The sequence below is a fragment of the Pezoporus flaviventris genome, unplaced genomic scaffold, assembly GCF_033815535.1.
Source record: "Pezoporus flaviventris isolate CSIRO_AGI_PZ_B2104156 unplaced genomic scaffold, CSIRO_AGI_Pfla_v1 ptg000010l, whole genome shotgun sequence".
Taxonomy (NCBI): Eukaryota; Metazoa; Chordata; class Aves; order Psittaciformes; family Psittacidae; genus Pezoporus; species Pezoporus flaviventris.
The window spans coordinates 1,560,878-1,586,334 of NW_026892558.1; the positions used below are offsets into that span (position 1 = coordinate 1,560,878).

Consider the following 25,457-nt stretch of genomic DNA (forward strand, 5'->3'; position numbering starts at 1 on the left):
CTGGATAGCTCCTGCTGTTTTAATCCAAAAAACACCCTGAAAGTACAGCTTCAAGCAAGAGCTTGACTATGTGCTGTTGGATGGGCTTCCCAGCAGATGTTTACTGGGACTCAAGAAAACATAAAGAAGCTATATCACCCTTGCATTCAGAAAGCTTGGAAGACATTTGTGTATGTTGCATAGAAAAATCTTGCTGTACTGTGCTCCTGAAGTTCGTAAATGCCTATGGTCACCTCATGGCTGTTTTGACTGGGAAGAGTGCTCAGGGAGACAGAATAGCTTCTCTATCTGAAACTGATGGAAATTTTCAAACACCTTGATGGCTTGAGTCCATAGAATGTAGAAACCTGAAGAAGAATGCCGAGCTACCTGGTGAGCTCTTCAAAGAGTGGTGTTTTTTAACAAGACAAATTTAGCAATAAAGTTGTATTCTCTCGGGGGAAGGAAAAAAGTACTGCTTTTAAAACCATTTCCAGTTTACTGTATCATCAACTGAAGACTCCATGCTTGAGCACTTTGGCTTTTCCTTGCTTTAACTGTAGGAACCCCTTTGTCTCTGGCATATATTAACTTGTGGCTTTTGATGCAGGTTAGCGGGTTAAGCATTATTGATTCTTCTTTGTTTCTGCTCTTTCCTAGTCACCTCTTTATTTGGCAGGCTCACAATGCACTGTTTATTATTTGCTGTTTGCTGAAAGTATTCATCAGTCGAATGTCAGAGGAGGAGCTGCAACTTCATTTTACTTACGAAGACAAAGCACCGGGCTCATACGGTAGGTATACAATAGTGCTAGTGAAGCATATATCCCACAAGAGACTAAAAAGTTCTTTGTCAGTGTTGGTCGACATGGCATTCAGAAACATGATTTAGTGATGGCCTTGTTAGTGTTAGGTTAATGGTAGGACTTGGTGATCTTAAGTGCCTTTTCCAACCTAGGTAATTCTGTGATTCTATGTTTTATTTAGGCTAAGAATCCAAAATGTTGCATTAAAACTGGAAATGAAGTACTAATGAGGTTCTTTACAACATGTTTACAATTTGGGGCAACCTGTGAGGTTGAAAGTAGGTAGTAGTAAAACAGACTTATTTCTTTGGGGTCTGAATTTGGTGTAAACCGCCTTCCTTTGTATCATACATGTGAAGGAGAACACCTTCAGAATGCGATGAGAGCTTTTAGTTACACATTAGCTGTTGTCATCTGCTAGAATTAAATCTTTGTTAACAAGCTGTTACAGGTTCTTACAGCAAAATAGACTTCTAGAGGGGGTTGGAGTTGTTTGGTTTATTTTTTCTTTAAAGATTTGTATTAAGTTTAACATGGCCATTTATTTACAGACTTATTTTGACATTTATTTTAAACAGTTGTTCAGAAGTGATGCTGTAGACCTACCTTAGCTTTAGTCATTTTCATACAGTTTAAAAGGTGCTAACAGTCCTCTTCAGAAAAACAGAATAGAGCTGAGATAAAGCTGACCATGTATTACTGTAGGAACAATGATGTTGCAATTATTTAGTGTTTCTTTTCACATACATTTCATAAACCAGCAGCAGCCAGGGAGTGGAATTGATGCAATTTTCAGGAATCTAGTGAGGGAAAATAACAGTACTGTGGTTAGAACTGATTCATTGAAAAGCCAGCTGCTAAAATTTAATTAGTGGGCAGTAGTTTATGCAGGAGTACAGGAAATCCCAAAGAATTTAGGAAGAATGTTCAAAACCAAGTGCATCTCCAGGAAATGGATCACATATTAGAGAATAGTTAGGGCTGGAAAGGACCTTAAGATCATCCAGTTCAAACCCCCCGTGTCATGGGCAGGGGCATTTCACACTAGACCATGACAGCCAAGGCTCTGTCCAGCCTGGCCTTGAACACCACCACGGATGGAGCATTTACTACCTCTTTGGGCATCCTGTTCCAGTGACTCACCACCCTCACAGTAAAGAACTTCCTCCTTATATCGGACCTGAACCTCCCCTGTTTTAAGTCTAGACCCATTACCCCTTGTCCTATCACTACAGTTCCTAATGAAGAGTCCCTTGTAGGCTCCCTTCAGACAGCGTCTCTGAGGTCTCCACGCAGCCTTCTCTTCTCCAGGCTGAACAGCCCCAACTTTCTCAGCCTGTCTTCATACAGGAGGTGCTCCAGTCCCCTGATCATCCTCGTGGCCTGCTCTGCACTTGCTCCAACAGCTCCTTGTCTTTCTTATGTATTACACCAGGCAAAAGGTGGCAGGGAAGATGTTCAAGTAATCTAGCTATTCTGTTTCTGCTATCACATCATTCTTGCTGAATGAATAATGTGAATGCATTCAAAATCAGTTTGATTACAGCAAAAAGAAAGTTGTAACACTGCTGCAAATCTTCATGTAGGCCTGTATCAAGACACTCTACAGAACACATGATAGATAATGCTGGCATAGGAGCCTTGATTGCTTTTGCTTTGTTGTAAAGACACTGTTGAGTTTGTAATTGCATGTTGATTGTTGCATAAAGCCAAAAATGGTCTTGCAAGAAGAACTGGTATGAGAACGGTAGTATGGTGTGAGTGGATTATGGAAGAACAACTAAAAGTGCCTGACTCTGGATTTCCCTCAACAGTCAGTCCAGCAAGGGTACGTGTTGGGAACACCTTATAGCTGCTTGCTCATTGAATAGGTAAAACTGTTCGTTAGAATCTGTTCTCTTCCTTGGCACTTGCCTTTGCTCTGGGGGAAGCAGACTTCTGGTGCCAAAAGATTAACTGCTACATGCTGAAATGGTTTAATGTATTTAAACGGTGCTGAGTGATCTCCAAGAATGAAGTCACCTACCTGATGTGTTAGAAGGCAACACCTGCTTATAGAATCATGGAATAATTTGTGATGGAAGGGACCTTAAAGCTCATCCAGCTCCAACCCCTGCCACGGGCAGGGACCCCTTCCACTAGAGCAGCTTGCTCCAAACCCCTGTGTCCAACCTGGCCTTGAACACTGCCAGGGATGGGGCAGCCACAGCTTCTCTGGGCACCCTGTGCCAGCGCCTCAGCACCCTCACAGCAAAGAGCTTCTGCCTAAGAGCTCATCTCAGTCTCCCCTCTGGCAAGTTAAAGCCATTCCCCTTGGCCTGTCCCTACAGGCCCTTATCCAAAGCCCCTCTCCAGGTTTCTTGTAGCCCCTTTATGCACTGGGAGCTGCTGTAAGTTCACAGCAGACTGCCTACAAGTGTGTACTTGCATTAAAAAATATTGCCCACCTCTTGCTTCAGTGGTATAGTGCAGCACAGTACAACAGGTGGAAAATCTGTTATGTTTTGTTAGCTTGCCCCTGCAATCTTTATTCCTTATGCTGGGGGTTCCTCGCAGCATGGTATGAAAGTGATTCTTGTCACAGGGGTGGATCCATGTTTATACCATGTCTAGTAGCACTTGATTGTAATTCACAGTGACATTTATTAGCGATAATTTTGTGCATATTGATGGCAAATGTACTTAGCAATTAACTTTGAGCAGATTGCTCGCTGGATGTTCTTGATTAGGAAGGTAATTGTGTGTGGTCTGCTGGTGAGAGCAGGGGTTGAAGGCAGGAAGCAAGGAGCTTCTCTTTGGCTCATGTGGCTCCAGTCTGCTGCTGCTTTTGACTCTGGTTTCCAGTTGGAGATGGTTCTTGTGACCTTCCTCAAGATGTTGAGGTTCATAATGTGTTGTATTTTCAATAGTTACTCGTTTTGGTCCCTAGCAGATCTTCACATAGGTTTTTTTAAGTATTTATCGAGCATGGTCACAAGGTGAATGCCCTCCTATAGCTTTTGGCTTGCGTATAGGAAAAGTGATACATCATTAATGGAGTATAATAAACTACTGTTGTGTTAGGGCCTATTGAAGTGTGCAGAAAAATAATGAAATGTGGTTTTGTTAGTATTTTTGTAATTAAATCAAGTGTATCTTTATTTTAACTTTGGCGGTTAAAGCGTGACTTGTTATTGTGAAGTTTACACAGATTTATTAGTACTTTTACTTAAGTTTAATGTGCTTAACGCTGTCTTTGGTGAACATGTTTTTTTTTTAAAAATTCAAGCTTCTCTGTGTTCTCCTTGCTGTCTTTACATTTACCAGAGCTTGATGATATTTTGCTGTTCTTCAGTTGTGAGCATGGTAAAACAAACCTTATACACAATTCTGTGAACTATATAATGTAAATAAAATATCCATATAGATAAAAGCTTTCACAGAGTGCCTGAACTTTGAAGTACTGTTTGCTTATTTTCTTACTGGCTGGTGAGTAGATATTGGAAAGAACATTGCAACTAACCAACCTCTCTCTCTCCTGTTACCCATTTTTTAATGCCTTGTTCAATCTCACAGCCTTCTAAAGAGAGGTAACCATTCTTTTCAGGATCATCTTAAAATCTGGGAATCACTGTAGCTGTGTGTTTGAACCGTGAGCATCCATTTTTTTCCTTCTTGGTGAAGCTTATGTCCAAGTACCATGTTCTCTGTGTTTAAATGTAGCACAGTCAGGAGTACATAACTGCAGTGTCAGCACATCAGGCTGCTCACACTGCAGTTGGTCAGAGCGTCAGCATCTGCTGTGTGATATTTGGTATGACAGGCACAAGTGTGTAGTGTATGACAGTAATGATGTATGGAAAATGGCCTGGCGTTGGCTACTCGGGAATATACCTTGTATTTTGGAAGATTATATATGACATAGCCACAATTGTTTAGTTAGCATTTTTTAATAAGTCTCTTATCTTGAAGATTTCTCCTCCCGGATTTGCAATTTATGTGCTTTTGCTTTTTCTGAATGTCCAATTTGTGCTTTTCCCAACTAAACTGTGTTTTAAGCTCAGAAGAAAGCTGAGCAGTTGTGCTTTGTGTCATGAAATGTGATTATTAAGGTTTTTCATTTTCAAGTTTGAGTCCGTAGATATGTTGTAGCCTATAATTATAAAGTTGTAGTGAAGAAATTGTACGTGATTAGTCCCTGCTAACAGCGTTGTTTATTGAATTCCTTCAAGAATCATCTGACCATTAGCAGAAGCTTGTTCCTTTTGACAGTTTTCGGAAGATTCTTTAGTCCAGGAAGAGCAACTTTTGCCTTTTCATCCACAATTGGGAATTTGCATATAGCTTTGGAGGATTTTTGTTTTGAGGATGTATTTGGGCTGATTTAGCCTGGAAGAGAGAAGGCTCCTGAAGGGGAGATGTGGGAGCAGCTCCAGTGCCTAAAGGGGCTCCAGGAAACCTGGAGGGGAGCTTTGGACAAGGGCCTGTAGGGACAAGCCAAGGGGAATGGCTTTAACCTGCCCGAGGGGAGACTGAGATGAGCTCTTAGGCAGAAGCTCTTTGCTGTGAGGGTGCTGAGGTGCTGGCACAGGGTGCCCAGAGAAGCTGTGGCTACCCCATCCCTGGCAGTGTTCAAGGCCAGGTTGGACACAGGCGCTTGGAGCAAGCTGCTCTAGTGGAAGGTGTCCCTGCCCGTGGCAGGGGTTGGAGCTGGAGGAGCTTTAAGGTCCCTTCCAACACAAACCAGGCTGTGGTTCTGTGATGTGATATTGAAGATTGTTGATGGTAGGAAAATCCTCATAGAGATTTCAGCCATATTCTTTAACATTCAGCTAAAAAATCTGGATATTAATAAATCCTCAACTGGACTCAGCGTATGCGGATCTAAGGCTGGAGTTTGGCTGGCACAAATCATCCATCTTTCAGTGAGGCTTCCTCTGTCTGTATCCCATAATTTTGGCACAGTCTTTTACTATTGTGATTCAGAGGTGTAAGAGAGCACACGCTGTTTATTATATTCTAAATCAAACCATCAATGCATTTAACCTATTTTTGACCTGCCGCAAGAGACTTTATTCATACTCTGCAGAGAAACTTTTATCACTCGGCTGCTAAGGGCAGTGTTTGTTCTATTACAGCAAATCCGAGGACACAGAGGAGGGAATAAATTATGATGCATTTACTTCAATCCTCAAATGATTTCATGACTGCTCAGCTGTCATATAAAAGAAATGAGGGATGGCAATTAGTTTATGTACTCGTTACTGACACTTTTAAGTGAAAGTTGGGAGCTTTGGGCAGCCCACAGAGGTGGAGATAAAACCACAAAACCCAGAGAAGCTTTAAGTCCACCAGTTGTGTAACACGTTGAATCGATGGGGTTTAGTTACTGTTTTGCAAATAACAAATTATCTCCTTATTGGTGCCTGGATTCTATCTTATCTGTAGGAGCAATAGGGAAGAAAAAGAACCTTGCTCTGCCTGAATATCTTATTAATAAGCACAGCTAGCTGCTACAGCAGCCTAGGTCAGGTTTTGGCAACACAGCAGTTAGGTTCTTGAGAGGAAAGACTGTTTTATTGTGAATGTTAAACCCTGCTTCATGGCCAAGGATGGAGCTGGGCTGGTTTCAGTAGAAGTGGAGTCTCTTGGCATGTGTACTGTCCTCTGGATAAGCTGTTTTGCTTGTGCAGTGCTAATCCAGTGTCTGTAATGCGTATAGCTTTGAAAAAGTTTTTTAAAAAAAACAAATTATGTAAAAAAAACCCGAGAAATCTAACCCAAACAAACCCCACCAAAAAAAACCCTACAGTGCAAGTAATGCACATGTTTGAGGACTTCAATATATTGGTAAAAGATGGTACTTCAGCATAACTGGACATTTGAAAGCTGTGTGTGTTTGCAGTTACTTCTGCACTGCAGCAGACTTTAGAAGATGCACCTATGATTCTTCTCTGTGCAGGTCTGCTCTTATCTGGACAGATTCACCCTCTGCTTATATTCCCCAAGGCTTTACACGTGTCTTTGATCCAAGTATGTGATCTATTAACGTGAATGACTATTGTGTGTATTGTCTCTATCCTGTTACTGAAAAGGGCATTGTTTATGAAAACACATCGTGTTCTGCGTTTATAGCTCTCTCTCACGTTATAGATTTGGCATGAGTCCGCCTCATTGTCTTGGCAAGACAAGGATTAAACAAGAATGCATGTGCCCCAATGGGGAAAAGGATACATTCGTTATTGTAGCTGAGTGACATTGATTACAGCAATTAAGTCTTTTTTTTTTTTTATTTTTAAAGAAAAAATAGTTTGAGAGCAGAGCAGGGAAGACTAACATCTTCCATTCTGTGTGATTGTACTAACTCAATATTTTTGTGCTTTATTTTGATTATACTTTGGGGGAAAAAAGCCCTCTTTCATATTGAGATAACATTAATCTGTCTTCAGATGGGTTGTGTATAGCATGGTGGGAGAAATTATGTTCTTAAAATGCACTCACTTTACTTTTTTCATCCTTTTTCCTCCTCCTTTTCCTCAGTTGTTAAGAAAATGAGGCACTTTTGGGGACGTAGTCTTGCTCCATAAGCGTTTTCTAGATTCAGAAAACCTTAGAAAACTGTCACGTTCAGGTTACTTATAGAATACATTATCTGGGCTTCATTATTGGCTGTGGTTCTCTCTAAGGTTAAATACTACTAGCAGTTCTCTTTTTTTTTTTTTTTTTACTAACAGGAGCTACATTGTGTTACTCATGGGGGATTCTATATAAAGGAAACCACGTTTCCGTGATAAAAACCTGATTTCCTTTAGAATGTGCAGTTCACTAGGTGACAATTTTTAATGTGTTTTTAATAAACTGATTGTGGAAAGAAATAATTTTGCTTTATTGTGAATATTCCCTCTAGTGTGCTTCTTAAAATTGAGTCCTGGCTTTAAGAACAAACTTGGGTTAAACAGAGTAACACTGCCATAACCTGGCTGTAATGTTGTGTTTATTGCAGGATGTATTTATTTGAAAATACAAAATAAACAAGCTTTTGGGTAATCATTGAGATGTAATGCAGAGGGGAAAAACTATGCATGCTTTTAGGCCATTCAGCACTATAAAACCCTACACTTCTTTGTGCTGTAGGTTTCTCTTTATAATTTTCTTTCGAAAGCAGAAAAAGAGATTTGTCTTTTTTTGTTCAGTATTATGTGACAACTTCAAATGGTTTAATAAGCTTTTTCCTCAGTAAGTCTTCTAAGTTTTCGGTACAGTTGCTTTTAAAAATTGCAGTGCCAGTGTAAAATACCACCAGTTTTATTGCTTAGAATAGCTGAATTTTTAAAATAATTATGCATTTTTAAAATAGTCTTATGCATTTTGTCACATTGTGTGTGAGTAGAGAATAATTTCTGCTCACTTGAAATGCAGTTTTAAAAATTCACAAATCCTTACTGTAAAAATGTGTGAAACCTCTTCAATAAGTACATATGTGTTCATGAAAAAGTAGTGTGTACGTTTGATTGTGTAAGAGCAACAGTGATGTGTACAGCAGGCTGCATTCGTTTGAAGGATCACAGTTTAGAATATTGTTCAGTTATGTTAGGCAAATGGAGCAGTTTTTTGTCTGTCTCTGCTTATTCTTCGCTTGGGATTAGAAAAAAAAGTGGGAAGATAGATGAAATGCAGGGAATTTTGAGATGAGACTTGGAACTGTAGAACTGAGGAAAAAGTCAGTAGTGATCAGCTGTTCAGCTGTTAGCGGTAATGCCATTCAATATGACCTTAGATAAGTAGGAAAGTAAGGCTCAATGTGCTTAATATTAGCATGTTTTTACAGTACCAACATCTCACTTTCCAATTGTTATTAGTTATCTTTTTATGTATTAAAGGGTAAGCATCACTGTTATCCCAGTGATAATCCCAAGCGCTTTCTGTTTCAGGAAGGAATGCCATCTACTTAGACAGTTTATCTTCTGGTGTCCATTCCTTAATTAAAATACTGATTGTCTGGATCTAGGTGTGTAAATCTTTGCTTTCTTTCAGTATTTGAAAATCCAGAAAACCTCTATATGCTTCTTTTCAGGAACAGAGTGTGAAGACCTCATAGAAGAATTGCTGTGTTGCCTTGTCCAGCTCATTGTTGAAATTCCCCTCTTGTAAGTTGGCTTTTTCCTTTATCTTTTTCTTGCCTCCTTGTATAAACTGAGCATTTGAGAGAATATAAAAGTTAGAGTGATGGGGCTATAATGTTTAAATACTTGTGTGTGAATGCTCCATGTTCAGTACTGATAACGATAACCTGCTGCCAGTACCAGCCCTGAGTCTTCTGTTGGAAGAAGTACTTCGGCATCTCACACACGCTTCAATTCACCAAGAGAAGTTATCCCGTTTTATTTTGTAGTAGCTTTGACATTTGTTTGAGGAACCTCTGTGGGCACACAGACAGTTGCTGGTAGCTTATGGCTGTAAATGGTTGTGCTGATTGTACAGGGAGGGGTGCATTGGGGTGTTGCTTCGTCTCTAGGGAGTGCAGCAAGGTGCAAATTGAAGTTTGTCTTACACAGTTGCATGGCTTTTTGAACTGCATGTGCATTAAATAAATGTTACGACTCATTTAATATTAATTTCTGGAATATCAGTGAATTGAAATATCAGTCTGAAGAAGCAAGGAGACCAATGAGTAAGTGGAATGTTTCTGTAGATCTCCAGATTTGCTTATCTAGCTTTTTTCATGCATCTGCTGTATTTGACGTATATTGACTCCACATCTCACTGGGATACGTGTCATGAAACATACTTCAGTATTACATGAAGGAGAACTTATTTCGTTCTTTGGAAATAAAAATTGTTTTATGCACCTGTCTTGGTATGTTTTAACCTCTTTTTTTTTTTCTGCAAATAAACTTTATCAAAGATAGCGTTAGCAGTATTAGATGATATTGTGCCTAAAATGTGGTGCCCCAATTAAAGGATCACAGCTTTAATTAATAAGAGTTTCAGATTATCCCTTATAGTGTAGTGTAAAGCTCTGATGATGATTTAGGTTTTGTACTTCAGATTGTTCTTTAAGTTGGAAAGCTGACAAAATGCAATGGGTTCTGAAACTGCTATCATTAAATACAACTCTGTCACCATTACTTGAGGGTTTTGTGTTGGTAGTATGTAATGAATTAGTGATATGATTTAGAGCGTCATTCTGCAAAGCTTGTCAGGACTTCCTGGAACAGATACACTTTTTGTTTGGAGCAGATTAAAGGAAGTATGAAGGGTGAAAGGACTGCGATATATGGGCAAGTTCATAAATCCTGCAGGGTTTTATTTCTCTTTCTTCTAAGTCCCAATGTGTGCGTGGGGTCCAGTATTACTTACTTTGTCTTTCTGGCAGAAAAAAATTTGCGGGCATTATTGTTCTTAACCCTTTTGAACAACTCAACCTGTCAGCATCTCTGTTTCTTTGTGAATGCTGTTGCTGGGGATGCAAGTAGCTGTTGAAAGCACTTAGTTTACTGAATAATATAGTGGTAATAATGGTTTATTTAAAAAAAAAAGTGACAAAGCCTGTCTATAATCTTAAATGTTCAGCTTAAAACGTATTCACTTTTCATAAGGGAAAGTTGTGGAAAGTTTGCATTTTGGGTTTCTTTTTTTTTAAAATAGGTTTCCTTAGCTAGTTTTTCTCTTGAAATAGAATGCTACTGAACTGGTAGTAGGATACTAAAACTTACAAAAGTAATTTATTGTCTTGTTCACCAGTATAACATTCGTCACAATGTGATAATGCCTTAACTAACCATTTTATCCCTAAATCATCATAGGGGGAGTAGGGTACGGGAAAGGAGATACAAAAATTCTTGCTTTCTCTAATACACAATCCAACTCTTCATAAAGATGTTATAAAGCTCAGATTTTTGCTTACTGTAATTTTATTTGCTGGAGGATGATCAAGATTATTTTAGTAGTGAGTTTACCTTTTGCTTCCCTCCCTTTCCTTGGTCAGATTTACGCTGTAAATTCTTTCCCTACTTTGTATTAAAGGAATAGTTAATTTCTGTCTTTTGGGTGGAATAAATCAAGAAAAACATAAGCCTACTATGTGAATTTTGGGAAGGAATATATTATGTGTAATACATGAAGTATTCAAACCTTGAGATCATTTGCTAGAGGACAGGCAGCATTGGCAGCATACAGTGGCACTGCTAACAGGGTCTCTGTAAAGCTGCTATTAAAGATGAATTTTTGTTGTGACAGACCATTAAAATATCCATGCTGAGCCTGTGTTTGAAGTGTCATTCAGAATAGCAAAGTTTTTGTTAGGACCGCTCAATAGCCTGAACTGTGGATTGTCACAATTTGTGTGTCCCTTGGGTTCTGTGGATGCAGTTTCATGAAGGAGTGGATACAGCTGGCAGCTGCTGTCTAAATATATTGCTTCTCTACACCCTGGTTTAAGCTGCTGTTTTTCCTCCTTCACTGAAATACTAAGATTATTTTTAAACCATCAAAGACCATCTCGGTGTCTGAAATGCAGGAGCAGAGGTACCTGTACAACAGTCCTGCACTCTTTGCTTTTAGAATGGTTCTAAATGTCACCTGGGAATGGCTTTAACCTGACAGAGGAGACACTGAGATGAGCTCTTAGGCAGAAGCTCTTCCCTGTGAGGGTGCTGAGGCGCTGGCACAGGGTGCCCAGAGAAGCTGTGGCTGCCCCATCCCTGGCAGTGTTCAAGGCCAGGTTGGACACAGGGGCTTGGAGCAAGCTGCTCCAGTGGAAGGGGTCCCTGCCAGTGGCAGGGATTGGAACTGGATGAGCTTTAAGCTCCCTTCAAACACAAACCATTCTATGGGTTGATATGACCAAAACCAAGTGTAAGACTTTGGGCTTGGCAGGGGTGCTGAGTTCATGAACGCTTGAGTCTTTGTGCAGTGTGGGCAAAGCTTGCTCACCTTTGAGCTTGCTCTACAAGCTTTATTAGAACAAGCTCATGTGTGCCTAGAAAATAACCTACAGAGAGATTTGGAAAATGCAGGTGGGCAGTCTAGCTCAGAATGAATAAGGAAGGTGTGAGGTGGGGAAGAAGTCAAATGGCAAATCTGTATCTCACTACTCCATATGCCTTAGTATGAAATATAACTGAAGAACCAAAATGTGTTGATTGTCATTGGGAAAGGCTGCAGAAGTATACAGCAAAGCATATCTAGGAGTGTCTCAGAATTGTGTATGGTGAATTTAAGAAACTGCTTCTCAAAGTTAGTTTGTATTGGGAAAGGTAAATGCTTTAAGGCAATTCAACTTGGCATAGCTAAACCAGGTTGTAGGAGGGACCGTGGGGCTCTGCAGCATTGTGGCTCTGTACCTGATGTTTATTAAAAGTATCTGGAATTATCCCTTTGAAAAACAGGCCCTGCTGCATTGTACAGAATGCCAGGGAAGAAGGTTTCATGTTTAAGTTTAAGACATTTTATAGAAACTACAGCATTATTGCTTTTCAAGAATTAGACTTTTGCAGTCCCTTTATAACATTTGTGTTATGGTATGTTGGTGTTTGATTTATGGCTCCCTTGGGTATGTTATGGATACTCAGCTTTTTCTTTGGTTTTGTTAATGTTAGCACTCAAGAGTGTACATTCATGATTAAAAGTGCATAATCAGCAAAAATATGCCACTTCAGTATTTAATTGTATGACTTTAATGTAGAAACTATTGCTAACGTTATGTTGCAAGATAGAGCTCCCAAAGTTAAATTATAAAGGCTTCTTTCAGCAGCTTGTTAAGAGCTGGTATACATAACTGAACATCTGGTTGTTATCAGTAGGTTTTCACTTCATTAAAATCTATAAATGCATATGGAGGAAAAATGAAATACCGGGATTTAGTTGTGTCACTATTGAGTAGCACCCTGTGGTGCCAGTAGAAGTTAGTTGATATTTCTAATACATTCCATTGTTTCCTATAGTTACAATTGGCTTAGGTTGTAATCTCAGTTATTTCCAACTGTAAACATTAGCAGTGTTTTGTTGCATTTAAGGATGTTTCACTGCATTTCCTGGGAGCTTAGAAGGAGGGAAAAGGGCAATATAACTGAGTATAAAGCTCTACAGAGTCATTGCAGTGTAGAGTGCCATGTTGAGAAACGTTTAGGCTTTTTTTCCTGGAAATTGTGAGCAGTGAAGAGGTTAAGAACTGTTTTCTCTCCTATTTCGTGGCTGTCATATTTTTATTATTTGCTACTTTTGGAAAAAAAGGCCAGAATAGCGCTTCTTGAAAAAAGGACTGTTCAAGGAACTTTAATCAAGATTGTAGTAGCTCCAATATTTGAAGAGCTATTGAGTTCAGCATTTTTGGCAATTTTGTCTAATCATCAAAGGGAAACTTCCATCTGTTGAAACTTAGCTTGAAGCGAGCGAAAATACCCAAACTGCAAGAGATTTGTGTTGCTTCGCTTTGAAGATCCTCAAAGTTTAGGACTCCTCTGTGTAGGAGGGATCTGGTGAATATAAAGAGAGTTTTATTTACTGCTGAACCTTGTGGTGGTGCGTCAAATAAAAAATACTGATTTATTTGGAAGATTTTCTTCATCACTCTCGCATCCCTTTTTCAGCTGGCAGATGTGTGGCCTCTTAAGTGAGTAAAGGTCTCAAGCAGGAGAACCTTTATCTGTATCATGTATTTTTCTTCCAGTTCTAATTATATTCTAATTTAGTTTTATTTCAAACTTAGATCATCGTTTCTCCATGACCTGGCTTTTCACCAGGTGAGGTTTAACTGCCATACAACTTGTAGCAGCCTTTGTAATCGGAGAGCATATTATTAGTGGTGTATAGTATGTATCATACATTGTGCTGTATATTCAGGCTCCTAATCATCTGCTTTCTGTTGTTCTGGTTTTCAGCCCTGTTTTCACAAAAGGTATTGGATGCATCTTGAAAAATAGGCTTGCTAGTATTTGAGGTTTGTCTCTGATCTGGGCAGCAAAGAGAGCTAGCCACTGAGGTCAAGTATATCTCTTTTTGGCATCTTAAAAGTTTGAAGACTCCTTCAAATCAGTGACAGTGACCACGTTGACAGCCCTAAGCCTTTTTTCTCTATTGCATACACAACCATAAGACCCAAAGATGTTATTGCTGTCACTACATCAAAATGGCTCTGTCTTGGAACTGCAGTGGCTTACATTTGAGACGTGTTGTGACAGAGAGACTGGAGCAGGTCTGCCTTTCACACAGGGTGGACCACAGGACATGATTCCTGTGCTCTGCCTCTGTCCAGACCTCTGCAGTGGCTAGAGAAGCTTTTTGAGCACGTGGGCATATCATAGGTCGTAAAATGGTTTGTGTCGGAAGGGACCTTAAAGCTCCTCCAGTTCCAAACCCCTTCCATGGGCAGAGACACCTTCCACTAGAGCAGCTTGCTCCAAGCCCCCGTGTTCAACCTGGCCTTGAACACTGCCAGGGATGGGGCAGCCACAGCTTCTCTGGGCACCCTGTGCCAGCGCCTCAGCACCCTCACAGGGAAGAGCTTCTGCCTAAGAGCTCATCTCAGTCTCCCCTCTGGCAGGTTAAAGCCATTCCCCTTGGCCTGTCCCTACATCCCTTGTCCCAAGCCCCTCTCCAGCTTTCCTGCAGCCCCTTCAGGCACTGGAGCTGCTCTCAGGTCTCCCCTTCAGGAGCCTTCTCTTCTCCAGGCTGCCCCAGCCCAGCTCTCTCAGCCTGGCTCCAGAGCAGAGCTGCTCCAGCCCTTACAGCATCTCCGTGTCTCCCCTGTATGAATTCTCCATGTCCATCTTCTCTGTAGCTGTCTTTTCCCTGGGGGTTGAAAGCTACACAAGCCGAGTCACTGGAGCTGTCCATTTTGGACTACTCTCTTGTGTTCTGTTGTTCACAGGAGTGAGGTCTTCCATTTAGTTTTAGTGGCTATTGCAAACAAGACTTGTTGATATGAAAGGTACATATAAAAGAACATAGATATTAGAAAGAGTCGAGGAGCTCTAAATCTGTAGAGGGAGGAATGCTGGTTAGGTGAAAATGCACGCAGCCGTGTAGTCTCAGATGGCTTAGGAACAGGTCTGGGAATAAATGGTCTTGAGTCCATCTGTCATTTTCATCCTTCAAATCCTCCTTTTGGAGTATTTTGACCTTTTTTATTTTCCCACTGTCATTCTGTCTCTCAGTTAAGAATACCCACTGCGAGGGAGATGCATTAGGAAATGTCAGAGATGCTCTCAGCTTCCAGTTGGTGTTTCTTGAATGCCCCTTTGGGACATCTCCCCAAATGTTTGGAGTCGGCTATAATGAGCACAGTGCATTATCAGCTGCCGTGGTGCGTATGTGCCATCAGTGGGTGTAAAATTAGGAGTGCTTCCAAGAGAAAAGATTATGTTCACTTTGAGTTGTTGTACTTTATCCTGACACTGATAACCAGGTACTCTACTTGCTTTTCAGTTTTTCAAAACTGATCCTATTCGCTGTGGTGACTCCTCTTTCACCTTTCTGGTGGGCCCTCAGGAAGCAGGGAAATGAAACCTGGTTCCTGTATGATTTGAGAGTTTTTGTATGAATCAGCCGTTTTGGCAACTCTCCTAAATTAGAAAATTAGTTACCTTTTAACCTTTTAATACTTGGAGTAGACAGCGCTGGCTGGGTGAAAGTTCAGGAAAATATTTAAACAGGGAGGGGGCTTGCTCTGGTGGTGTGAGGTGAAATTCAGAGTTTTGTTCCTGACTGTTGAGGCTGTTTGCTGTGTAGGTGTGAAGTCATTTATGAGCTCTCAGCCTCTGTGTGCTAAGATATAGAAATAGCTGTGTTTCATTGAGTAATTAAAGTGTTTACAACACTTCAGAGTTGTAACTGGAGTTCCTTAGCTGAGATTTTCCTGTATATTGCCTCTACTCTTCACCTTGGTTCCTCTTTCACAGACTTTTTCTCGTAGGCAGGGAACAAAGCTGGATGATGGGGTGAGCATCGATGCAGTTGTGAGTGGTGCTTGGGGCTGGAGAGAAGCCAGCAGCAGCAGGATGTTGACAGATAGGTAGATTGTTAAAGTTCTTGGTGGGCGATGCTGATAGAAGGTCATCCACATTGTTCTGAATGGGAAAAGCAGATGCCAGGATACTGGGAAGCTGAGGTTTTATCAGGACCATAGTTCTTGTTCTGGCATGGAATGACTGCATCATTTGGAAGCAGTAGTTATGATAATACCTCTTCCCTTACCAACTTAGATATATAAGATGCAGGTAGCATCAGACTCCTGCAGACTGCTCCTATTGTTCTTACTTGAGTCTGCAGCAGAACACAAGCGTATATAAGGGGTTTTTGTATTTTCCCATAGGATACAATTAACAGATGACCTTGCTATTATGATCTCCATGTTTTGGTCTGCTTTTGACTCCACAGTTTTCTTTGTCGATCAGAAGAAATCTACTTCAAAACCGAGTGGTGTGTTGTGGTGTGGCGGCTGTTTGCTGTGTAGTACCATTTAGTGTGACTGCTTGTCTATGAGTGCATGTAAGTAATGGCGGGTGTTCAAGCCAGTGCAACTGGAATCACAGAATCAGCTCAGTTGAAAAAGCCCTTTAAACTCATCCGGTCCAACCATTACCCAGCACTGCCAAGGCCACCCCTAACCCATGGCACTGAGGCCTCGTCTCCACGGTGTGTGACCACTTGCAGGGACGGTGACTGCAGCCCTGCCCTGGGCAGCCTGTTCCAATGCCTGAGCACCCTCTGGGGCAGGAATTGTTCCTCAGCTCCATCTAAACCTGCCCTGGTGCAGCTCGAGGCCGTTTCCTCTTGTCCCATCCCTTGTTCCTTGGGAGCAGAGCCCAGCCCCTCCTGGCTCCATCCTCCTCTCAGGCAGTTCTAGGCAGCGATCAGGTCCCCCCTGAGCCTTCTCTGCTCCAGACTGAACCCCCCAGGTCCCTCAGCCGTTCCCCATCACACTTGTGCTCCAGGACCTGCTCCAGCTCCGTTGCCCTTCTCTGTCCCTGCTCCAGCACCTCAATGTCTCTCTTGTAGTGAGGGGCCCAGAGCTGAGCACAGGATTCGAGGTGCAGCCTCACCAGTGCCCAGTGCAGAGGCACAATCTCTGCCCTGTCCCCGCTGCCACACTGATGCTGATACAGGCCAGGATGCTGGTGGCTTCTTGGTCACCTAGACACAAGCTGCTCATGTTCAGCCCTGTCAGTCAGCACCCACAGGTCCTTTCCCATGAGCAGTTTCCGGACACTCTTCCCCAAGCCTGGAGCATTGCATGGGGCTGTTGTGGCCCAAATGCAGGACCCAGCACTTTGCCTTGTTAAAGATGCTTAAAGAAGATACTGCTCAGCCAGGTTTCTTAACTGACCACTTGTACATGCTCTTTTCCTATTTCTACCACAAAGTATTTTATTTTTCTTAATTATTACTGTTTTGACCACAGACCTCTTTTTCAGACATTTGGAGCTCTTAGAGTGCAGTATGAGCATTGTGATACATAAGTGTCTGTAAAAGGGCAAGGTGAAATCTTGGTCCAGTTCAAAAAGGCTGCCTATAAGAGTGTGCGATGCACGTAGATGGTCTGGTGTAGTTCTCCAGCCCCAGATGCCCGAAGGTCGATAGCTCTGATGAAATTTACAGGTCTGCCACCACAACTAATAAATAAAGTAAATCAGTAAAAATATATGTTCTTAATGGAAGAACTTCCTGACCAGAAGAGAAGTAATACCCTTTCCAGTGTGTATTGTAGAAGAATTACTCTACCAGTTTCTTCTAAAGCACTACTACATTCAAGTCTAAATGCAGTGCTGCTTTAGAGCAGTACCCAAGGGCCCTTGGGGTCTCAGAGGACCTTAGGATCTCTGCCGCCTACCTGACTAAAGGGATTAAGATGGAAGGTGTTGCTGAATTACAAGATTTTTTTTGTCATTTGATTTTAATGAGTCATTGTCTAAAGATCACTATTGTTAAATAAAATTCTTGGCCCTGGGTTTCCCACAGCAGAGTCTTAGACATCAATTCCTAGAAAATAAATTAGCAATTGAGTGGCACAGGAGTAGGAGTAGCTCAAGCTGGTGCCGCCAGGGAGGGACCCAGAACAAAGGAATTCCTGGTGTTTCATATACCCTTACATTCCATTCACCCAACCATCACACACTGTTCATGTGCCTTGCACATGCCTCTTGGTCCGGTGGTGAATTTTGGTTTGGGGTCTCCTCATGCCTTATTGGGTTCTTTCCTTATCTTGAGGCCAGCTGTAAATTCCGTCTTATCTCTCTCTTGTTTCTTGCTCCTTGCTGACTGGATGCAATGCCTTTATCTTCCAATTTGCACTGGTCTCAAGGTGTTTGTTTGCATAACTAAGCGCAGGTTGTAAATTAAATTCAGCTTTATCTAAGTGGGAGTTAGTTGCTTATGGCCTAAGGCTGCAGCAACTTCACCTTCCCATGCTTAGCCACTTCTTGTGCTAGTTACTTCAGTTAAAGGAATTCACTTAGCTCAACTTAGTTCACAACAACTGTAATACAGATTACATGATTGTTAAATTTAAAAGCATTCGCTGCTTTTGGAAGGAAACCAGTGACCTATGACTGTTTCTCATTGAAATACAGATATTAAAGTGTTCATTAAATAGATGCACACATTCATATTATGCTAGCATCTAGAAATCTTGCACTTCATAGCTCAAAGTCATCACTCTCTGAAGAATTCGTAATTTAAGATAATCATAGATACATGTGACAGGTCTTTGCTTTTGAGACGAAATGTGTGTGTGTGTATAGATATATACACATATATATACATATATATATATATATATATATATATATATATATATATATATAGGGTTTGTTGCCAGAAATCAGTTTTAACGTGGGTGTCACAGGGAAGAACCTGGACCTACTCCATCTGCTTGAGGAAGAGGTGCTTGCTTTGTGTTACTGTGTAAAAAATGTGATACCAAGGAGGACAACTACTTGTAGTAAGGAAAGACCCCAAATGCTGGAGAGAAACCAGCTTTAGAGTTCACCCTATGCCAGATTGTTCCCTCATGAAAGAAGTATATCTGAAGATGGACGAAAGAATAATATCTGTTATCTTGTCTGCCTAATATGGGAAAAATATGCTCCAGTGGGAGGGAGAGAGAAAAAAAGAGGAAAAAAGTTAAGTGAGAATAACTGTTGAGATCTCTGAGAGAGAGAATTCAGGAGAAAAGTCAAAAAAAGACCTTTGTATGCCTTGGTGCACTCAGTTTACTTTGTCTGAGTTCTGTGGAATTTTTTTATAAGACACTTGGGAAGGAAAAGGAAAACCCACAGAAACTCAAAACATCATGCAGTTCTGCTTTTCTGAAATAAATATCTAAATAATTCTGACATGTAATTGATACATGAGTTCATTATTTCTAGTTTCCTCCTTATCTGCAAGCAAACAGTTTTCAGAGGAAGTTGGGCATCAGCATAAATTCCATGTAAAGTCATTCTATGTGACTGATAGCTTTGAATAAAAAAAGTAAAATTCAGAACCAGACCCCCCCCATCCTATAGTCTCTCAGTATAAATAAACAGTATTTTCTTTGAAGTTAGAAGAGGTTCCTGGTAGTTCTTGTCACCCTTCAGAGATGCTTGAGTTTCAGAAAACTGTACATTTGACCCTCAGTGGAGAAAATAACTTTTCTCTGAAGCTTTATACTTGTGCTGATAAATTAAGGGTGACTGTAGCTGAGGGGTTACCCCAAGTATCAGGCCTGTGTTTGTGTTTATGTCAGAGCAGATTTAATTTGAACAGATTCTACAGGTTGAGTGGAATGTTTCTGAAGTTAAATGTGCCCTAACTGGGTTTTGGATAGAAAAAACTTGAGAACAAATCAGTAACTGAACTGCATGAATTTAGCTTGCTTTCTATTTTTGTTTCTCTTAGACTTACATAAGAGTATTGAAAGCAGATTCCCTTCTCTCCCTCCCACCCCCCCCCCCAAAAAAAAATGTTCTGACGTTGCAATAACCTCTTTGATTATTTCTTTGCATGGAATCATATAAGAATAGAAATGAGTTTTTTAATGTCTCCTCAGACTTGCTATTGTGCTTGTATGGTTTGACAAAAACAATAAATACACGAGTGATTGAAATGGACGGAAAGCACAGTAGACTTTAGAATTTGTTTCCTCTGAGCAGAGTGACCCAGTGCGTGTTGTACTGTGTCATGAAGTTAGCTTTTTCATTAATCAGCTCAAGGTTGGAGGCATTATTCTCCTGTTCTCAACCTTGGTAATTAGAACCCTCTGATTTTTATTTTTCGTTTTCCATATCTAAAAATAATTTTCAACCTATTATTTTAGTTTTGAAAGAAAATGGTTCTGTTTTGATAGAAAAAAAAATTGATAGAAAAACATCCTATTTTGATAGAGGAATATTTCTTAATTTTTTTTTCTTCTGGCTTAACCTCTAATAATCAGTATTTATAGGTCTTCCTTGCTTTGCCTGGGAGGAAGGTGGGTAGAGGGTTGCAAAGCATCACTGGTTTGGAGAGGGAGTGAGAGCTGTTCCTAGCTCAGCCTTGCTTCTGGCTCAGATGGATTTGTAGTGGAACCACATCACAGTGTAACCTCTGGCCTGATCTAATTATCAGCATTTACTAACTTCCTCAGTAGTGGGCAAAAAGTCAGGTAACTGACAAAACCTAAAAGTAATTAAAATGTACTTCATGATTTAAGGAAGAATGTTATTCAAGCAGTATGTCTCTTCCTGACCTGTAACTAGAAGTGTCACAGATTAAAATACTTGAGTCATGTGGAAGAAGATAAAAACAGTGAGTTTGCATAACCTTCTCTTTCAAAAACATTTTTCTATCAGAGGTAGCGTGGGTTTGCAGTCCAGGAAATTGTGATTCCAGTTTGCTATTGCTTTGAGCAAATAGCTAATAGTCTCTTTGCTCAGAACTCTGGCTTAGAGCTTAGTTTATCTGTGATGCATGAGACTCTTCTTCTCATGCTTTACAGTAATGCACATTACTTGCAGCCCAGGAGATGGTTGGCAAATGCTGTATCAAAAGGAGTGTGACCAGCTACTCTGCTGTTGTGAGACCTCACTTGGAGCATTGTGTGCAGTTCTGGTGTCCTCACCATAAAAAGGACATGGAACTGTTGGAACAAGTACAGAGGAGGCCACGAGGATGATCAGGGACTGGAGCACCTCCTGTATGAAGACAGGCTGAGAAAGTTGGGGCTGTTCAGCCTGGAGAAGAGAAGCTGCATGGAGACCTCATAGCAGCCTTCCAGTATCTGGAAGGGGGCTACAAGGGTGCTGGGGAGGGACTCTTCATTAGGCACTGTAGTGATAGGACAAGGGGTAACGGGTTAAAACTTAAAAGAGGGGAAGTTTAGATTGGATATAAGGAGGAAGTTCTTTACTGTAAAGGTGCTGAGGCACTGGAATGGGTTGCCCAGGGAAGTTGTGAATGCTCCATCCCTGGTGGTGTGCAGGGCCAGGTTGGACAGAGCCTTGGGTGCCATGGTTTAGTGTGAGGTGTCCCTGCCCATGGCAGGGGGGTTGGAACTGCATGATCTTAAGGTCCTTTCCAACCCTAACTGTTCTATGATTCTATGATTTCTAGCAATACACTTTGAGGGTATTAAAGTATCTGAGTGTGCTGAAAGTGAGACTGATTTCTTTTAAATGAAATCCAGTTCATTTTGGTAAGGACCACACCAGTGCTGATCTGAGATTAATGAAGAGTTTTACTCCAGCCAGTCTTTTCTGTGGTTAATTTATTATGCTTCAAGAGAGATTGCACTGTAGTTCTCAAGTCATCCTTATTTGAAAGAGCACTTAGTTTTATGTTTATACTTGTTTTAACTTTTAAGAATGAAATTTTTGGAACGTGACATTGTAAGAAAGAAAAATCTTGGCATCGCTGCTTAAACACACTCTGATGCTGACTTTTTTTTAAATTTTATTTTAAATAGAGACACTATAAAATATTTTCATTTGAGAATTATAAATAGATTTTGAATTTCCAGTAGGTCCCAGGGTCAAAAAAAACTTAATAAGTGAAGCTGGGCACATGTAACTTCATGATATTGGACTGTGAATCGTAGTGTGTAAATTTAAACCGTGGGGAAAGCATTGGAAGTACTTAATAACAATCTTTCTAATGGGTTACTGGATGATACTGTTCCACCAAGTGAAGTACCTCCTTACTTTTAGAGGAGGTGAAAACAGTCTTTGATTGAAAGGAAGAGTAATACCAGTTCATGTCAAAGTTACATCAAAGTGTTTTGAAAGGTTTCTTTCTGCAGTTTATTAGTGATTAAGGAGGCAAATGCTGTTTTTCTCCTGTTTTAAAAACAAAAACCAAAATCACTGTAGGCAGAGGTGGGAACAGAAATTGTAAGATATCCCAAATCTCTGCCATCCGTTTTGCTGCACAGGCTTTCCCAATTAACTTAATGAGCTTTGCTAAACTAATAGGCATCTGTATTTAAGCATCACAGCACATTCTTTAGAATTATCTGAAATATCTTAAAACTATAGTTCACTGTTACCTCAAAAATACCATTTAAAACTGAATGGCTGTACGTACCATCTTGGTATCCTGAGCATTTCTGAAACTAGCATTTGTGTATTACATTTCTTTCTTAGGGATCCAGTTTTCCTGGCAGATGGATCTGTGTTTGGCTAGCTGGATGTTTCCCTGGCTTAGCAGGATGGTTTTGTGACAATTTTATTTAAGAGGACAAAGGACACACTTTCGAGATACATATTTTTTTTTTTTTTATTTTTAGGATGAAGTGTGGTCTGAAAATTGCATCTGGAATGTTCTGGGCAATACCTCAGTGTTTTCACATTGTCTTGGCATATGAATAAAGAGGTGCTTATATCTAAGAAAAACAACCCATTGTTGGTCTGAAGTGATTCTGGGTTTTTTGAATGTGGTGTTTATGTGTTCCCAGTTGAAGCTGGCTGTGCTACACAGTATAACCTCAGGTGAAGCTTCCAAGTGTTCTTGGAAGTCAGTTTGTAAACAAACCCAGTAGATTAACCTGTATAAATTTCCCCTTTTTTTTTTCCTGCAGAGATATTACATACAGCATTTCTTTGGAAGCTGTGACAACTCTCATCGTCTTCCTCTCCTGCCAGTTATTCCGCAAAGAAATTCTGCGGGAGAGCATCATTCACAAATACCTGATGCATGGCCGATGGTACGTCGTGTTCTGGGGTGGTTCCTGAGGGCAAAGCAAATGTTTCTGATTGCTTTTAGACAGTTTGTACCTGAAAACAAATACAGTTGAATACAGTTTGATAGAAAACTTGTTCTGCTCTAAAGAGAACAGAACACAAAAGAAAACAGAACACAAAAGAAAGCGGAGCACAAAAGAAAATGGAACACAAAACAGAGCACAGAAGCAAACATTTGTAAAGGTTGTTGGAAGGTTCCAGAGCTACATCTCACAGCCCAGACTTCAGTAAAACTCCTTTGGAAGCCATTTTAATTTTTTGAGGGTTATTTCATTAACTTAAAACAGCTTTTACTTTTCAGGATGGATTTTTTTGATCCAGTATGGATGTTTTCCTCTAGCACTGCAGTCCAGAGAACGTCAGAATTGCTAATGGGCCTTTCTGTGGTACAAATACATAGCCCCTCAAAAAGATAGCAAATATGTGCGCTACGATAGTGCAAATACTTGGCAGGTAGTAAACTTGGTTATGTGAGTAATACCACTTGTTCTGGTGAGTCAGTTGTTCTGTTTAAATGCTTTGTCATGATGCTTGCATGCATCATCCTCTTTCAACTTTAAATACCACAAGGGCAGATTTTTAGTAACCATATCTATCGTCTCGTGTTCTGGAATATCTCCTAGATGTAAGAGAGGAGAACTGCTATGAGTGATGTGTATGGAAAGGAGGAAGGGTCAGCTTTGAGTCTGTGGGCAGAGTTCAGCCTGAAGTAGCAGCAGGCTAGAGGTAGAGCCTCAGTATGCATGGAGTTCAATCTTCAGCTGATGGAATTGACAGTTTGGAGCAAAAAGTGGAATATTTGGGAGAATATGGTCTAAGGGGGTCTGGGTTGGGAGTAGCAGATACTTGGCATCTGGAGAGAGGGCTGGGAATTTGATGTCAGGGAAACTAAGGCAATGCCAAGAGTTGGAGGGCTACTAGTTAGAGGGGATTGGAGTTCATCATTGCGCATCATTACAATTATATCATCATGACTGTCTGTTCACCTCTTAATTGTATGTGAATAGGAACCAACTGTTTGCTTCTGTAGAAATCCTTCTCTGTTTTGGAAATATTTTGTTTAAATCAAACAATTTTTACATGCATTTTCAAAATCACCGATACGAGGTTAGATGTGGTGTTGGTCTTTGCAAATGGACCGCAGCTTCACAAAAACCCACAAATACTGGGATAGGAAAATGCTCTTCTTACCTGTTCTATGTAACCAAAGCAGAGCAAAACCTAAACCAATATAATGTTTCTCTCCCTTGCCCAAATATTTTTACAGTCGTGTTTTGAGGTAAAAGAATACAATTGTTCAACAAACTGATTGATTTAAAAGTACTATTGAAAAAAAGAAAACAAAAAATATTGCTGTTAAAGGTGCCCCTGCAGAGCCCTTCTCAAGCTGGTGCAGCTTTGCATGGGCAAGGCCTTGGCATTCTTTTCCTTTCCAGTCTGCTTAGCCCTGGGAGAGCTACTGTCTGTTTTTAATGGCAAACACCAGCCTTTGCACCCTGCCTGAGCTTTGTTGTGCCAAATTTTGCAAGTTGTGAGTCACCTAAAGCTGTTTTCTTTTTCTTTTCAGTCTCCCATATACTAGCAGACTTGTGAAAACTTTGCTATATAATTTCATTAGACAAGAAAGAAGCCCTCCTCCGGGGACCCATGTCTTTCAGCAGCAAAGTGATGGAGGAGGACTGCTTTATGGAATTGCATCTGGGGTGGCAAGTGAGTCTTATTTTCTATAAATCATACTTCAGACCTCGTGAAGTAGCATCTTCTATGTGACATCTCTTACAAGATCACCTGTAGCCAGTTTCTTTTCCAGCATTTCAGTTGTATCAGTGTGCATGCTCAGTATAGAAAAGGTGCCCAGATCATAATCATATATATTTTAGCTTGACATGTGTTAGAACCTGAAGCAATTGTATCTGCAGGACAGCATGTGATAGAAGTGGCACGTAGACCCTATTCTTCTTTTATTGAGATGTTAAAAAAAAACCCTGAACAAACACGTAGTGCCCCATTTGATAAATCACATCCTTCAAGTTGCTTAAAATATTGTAAGAAATACTTTTATGTGCGTATTTTGTAATTACTCAATGGCCATGGTGACCTGCTCTGTGGCTCTGCTTGAGCAGAAGGTTGGACTAGGTGGTCTTAAGAGGTGCCGTCCAGTCTTATGGATTGTGTGATGTAAGGGAGTGACCTAGACAGGAATATTTGTAACATATTGTAGTGTGTGCCTTTCCCGGTAGGTTGAGTAATGTTTTTTCCTGAATAGTATGACTAGATTCTGACCTTTTGTGGGAGGCCTGTTTGTTATAGACCGATATCGCCAGAAGAACATGAAAGACTTGATGCCAGTTTTGCTAAGAAAATGGGGTTCTCATGTTTGTTACACCATGTTTTGATTGGTGGTTGCTCTCTTCCCCATACCAGATGTGCTTTATCGGTGTGTGTATTACATAGAAGAATTCTTCCTAAAGGTTTTTCATTTTCCACATAAGAAGAA

The 25,457-nt window shown here is 40.6% G+C and overlaps 2 protein-coding genes across 12 annotated transcripts in view; both read left to right on the forward strand.

Moving 5' to 3' along the window:
* Positions 1-25,457, forward strand: part of RPL17 (ribosomal protein L17) — a 117,160-nt gene that overhangs the window by 37,873 nt on the left and 53,830 nt on the right. The window lies entirely within an intron of this gene.
* Positions 1-25,457, forward strand: part of DYM (dymeclin) — a 224,463-nt gene that overhangs the window by 26,081 nt on the left and 172,925 nt on the right. For all 11 annotated transcript variants that reach the window (XM_061450486.1, XM_061450488.1, XM_061450489.1 and 8 more), the window contains 4 exons: positions 640-773; positions 8,839-8,911; positions 22,798-22,923; positions 24,528-24,670. In XM_061450486.1, coding sequence (XP_061306470.1) covers positions 640-773; positions 8,839-8,911; positions 22,798-22,923; positions 24,528-24,670 — 476 coding nt within the window. The remainder of the gene's footprint in view (positions 1-639; positions 774-8,838; positions 8,912-22,797; positions 22,924-24,527; positions 24,671-25,457) is intronic.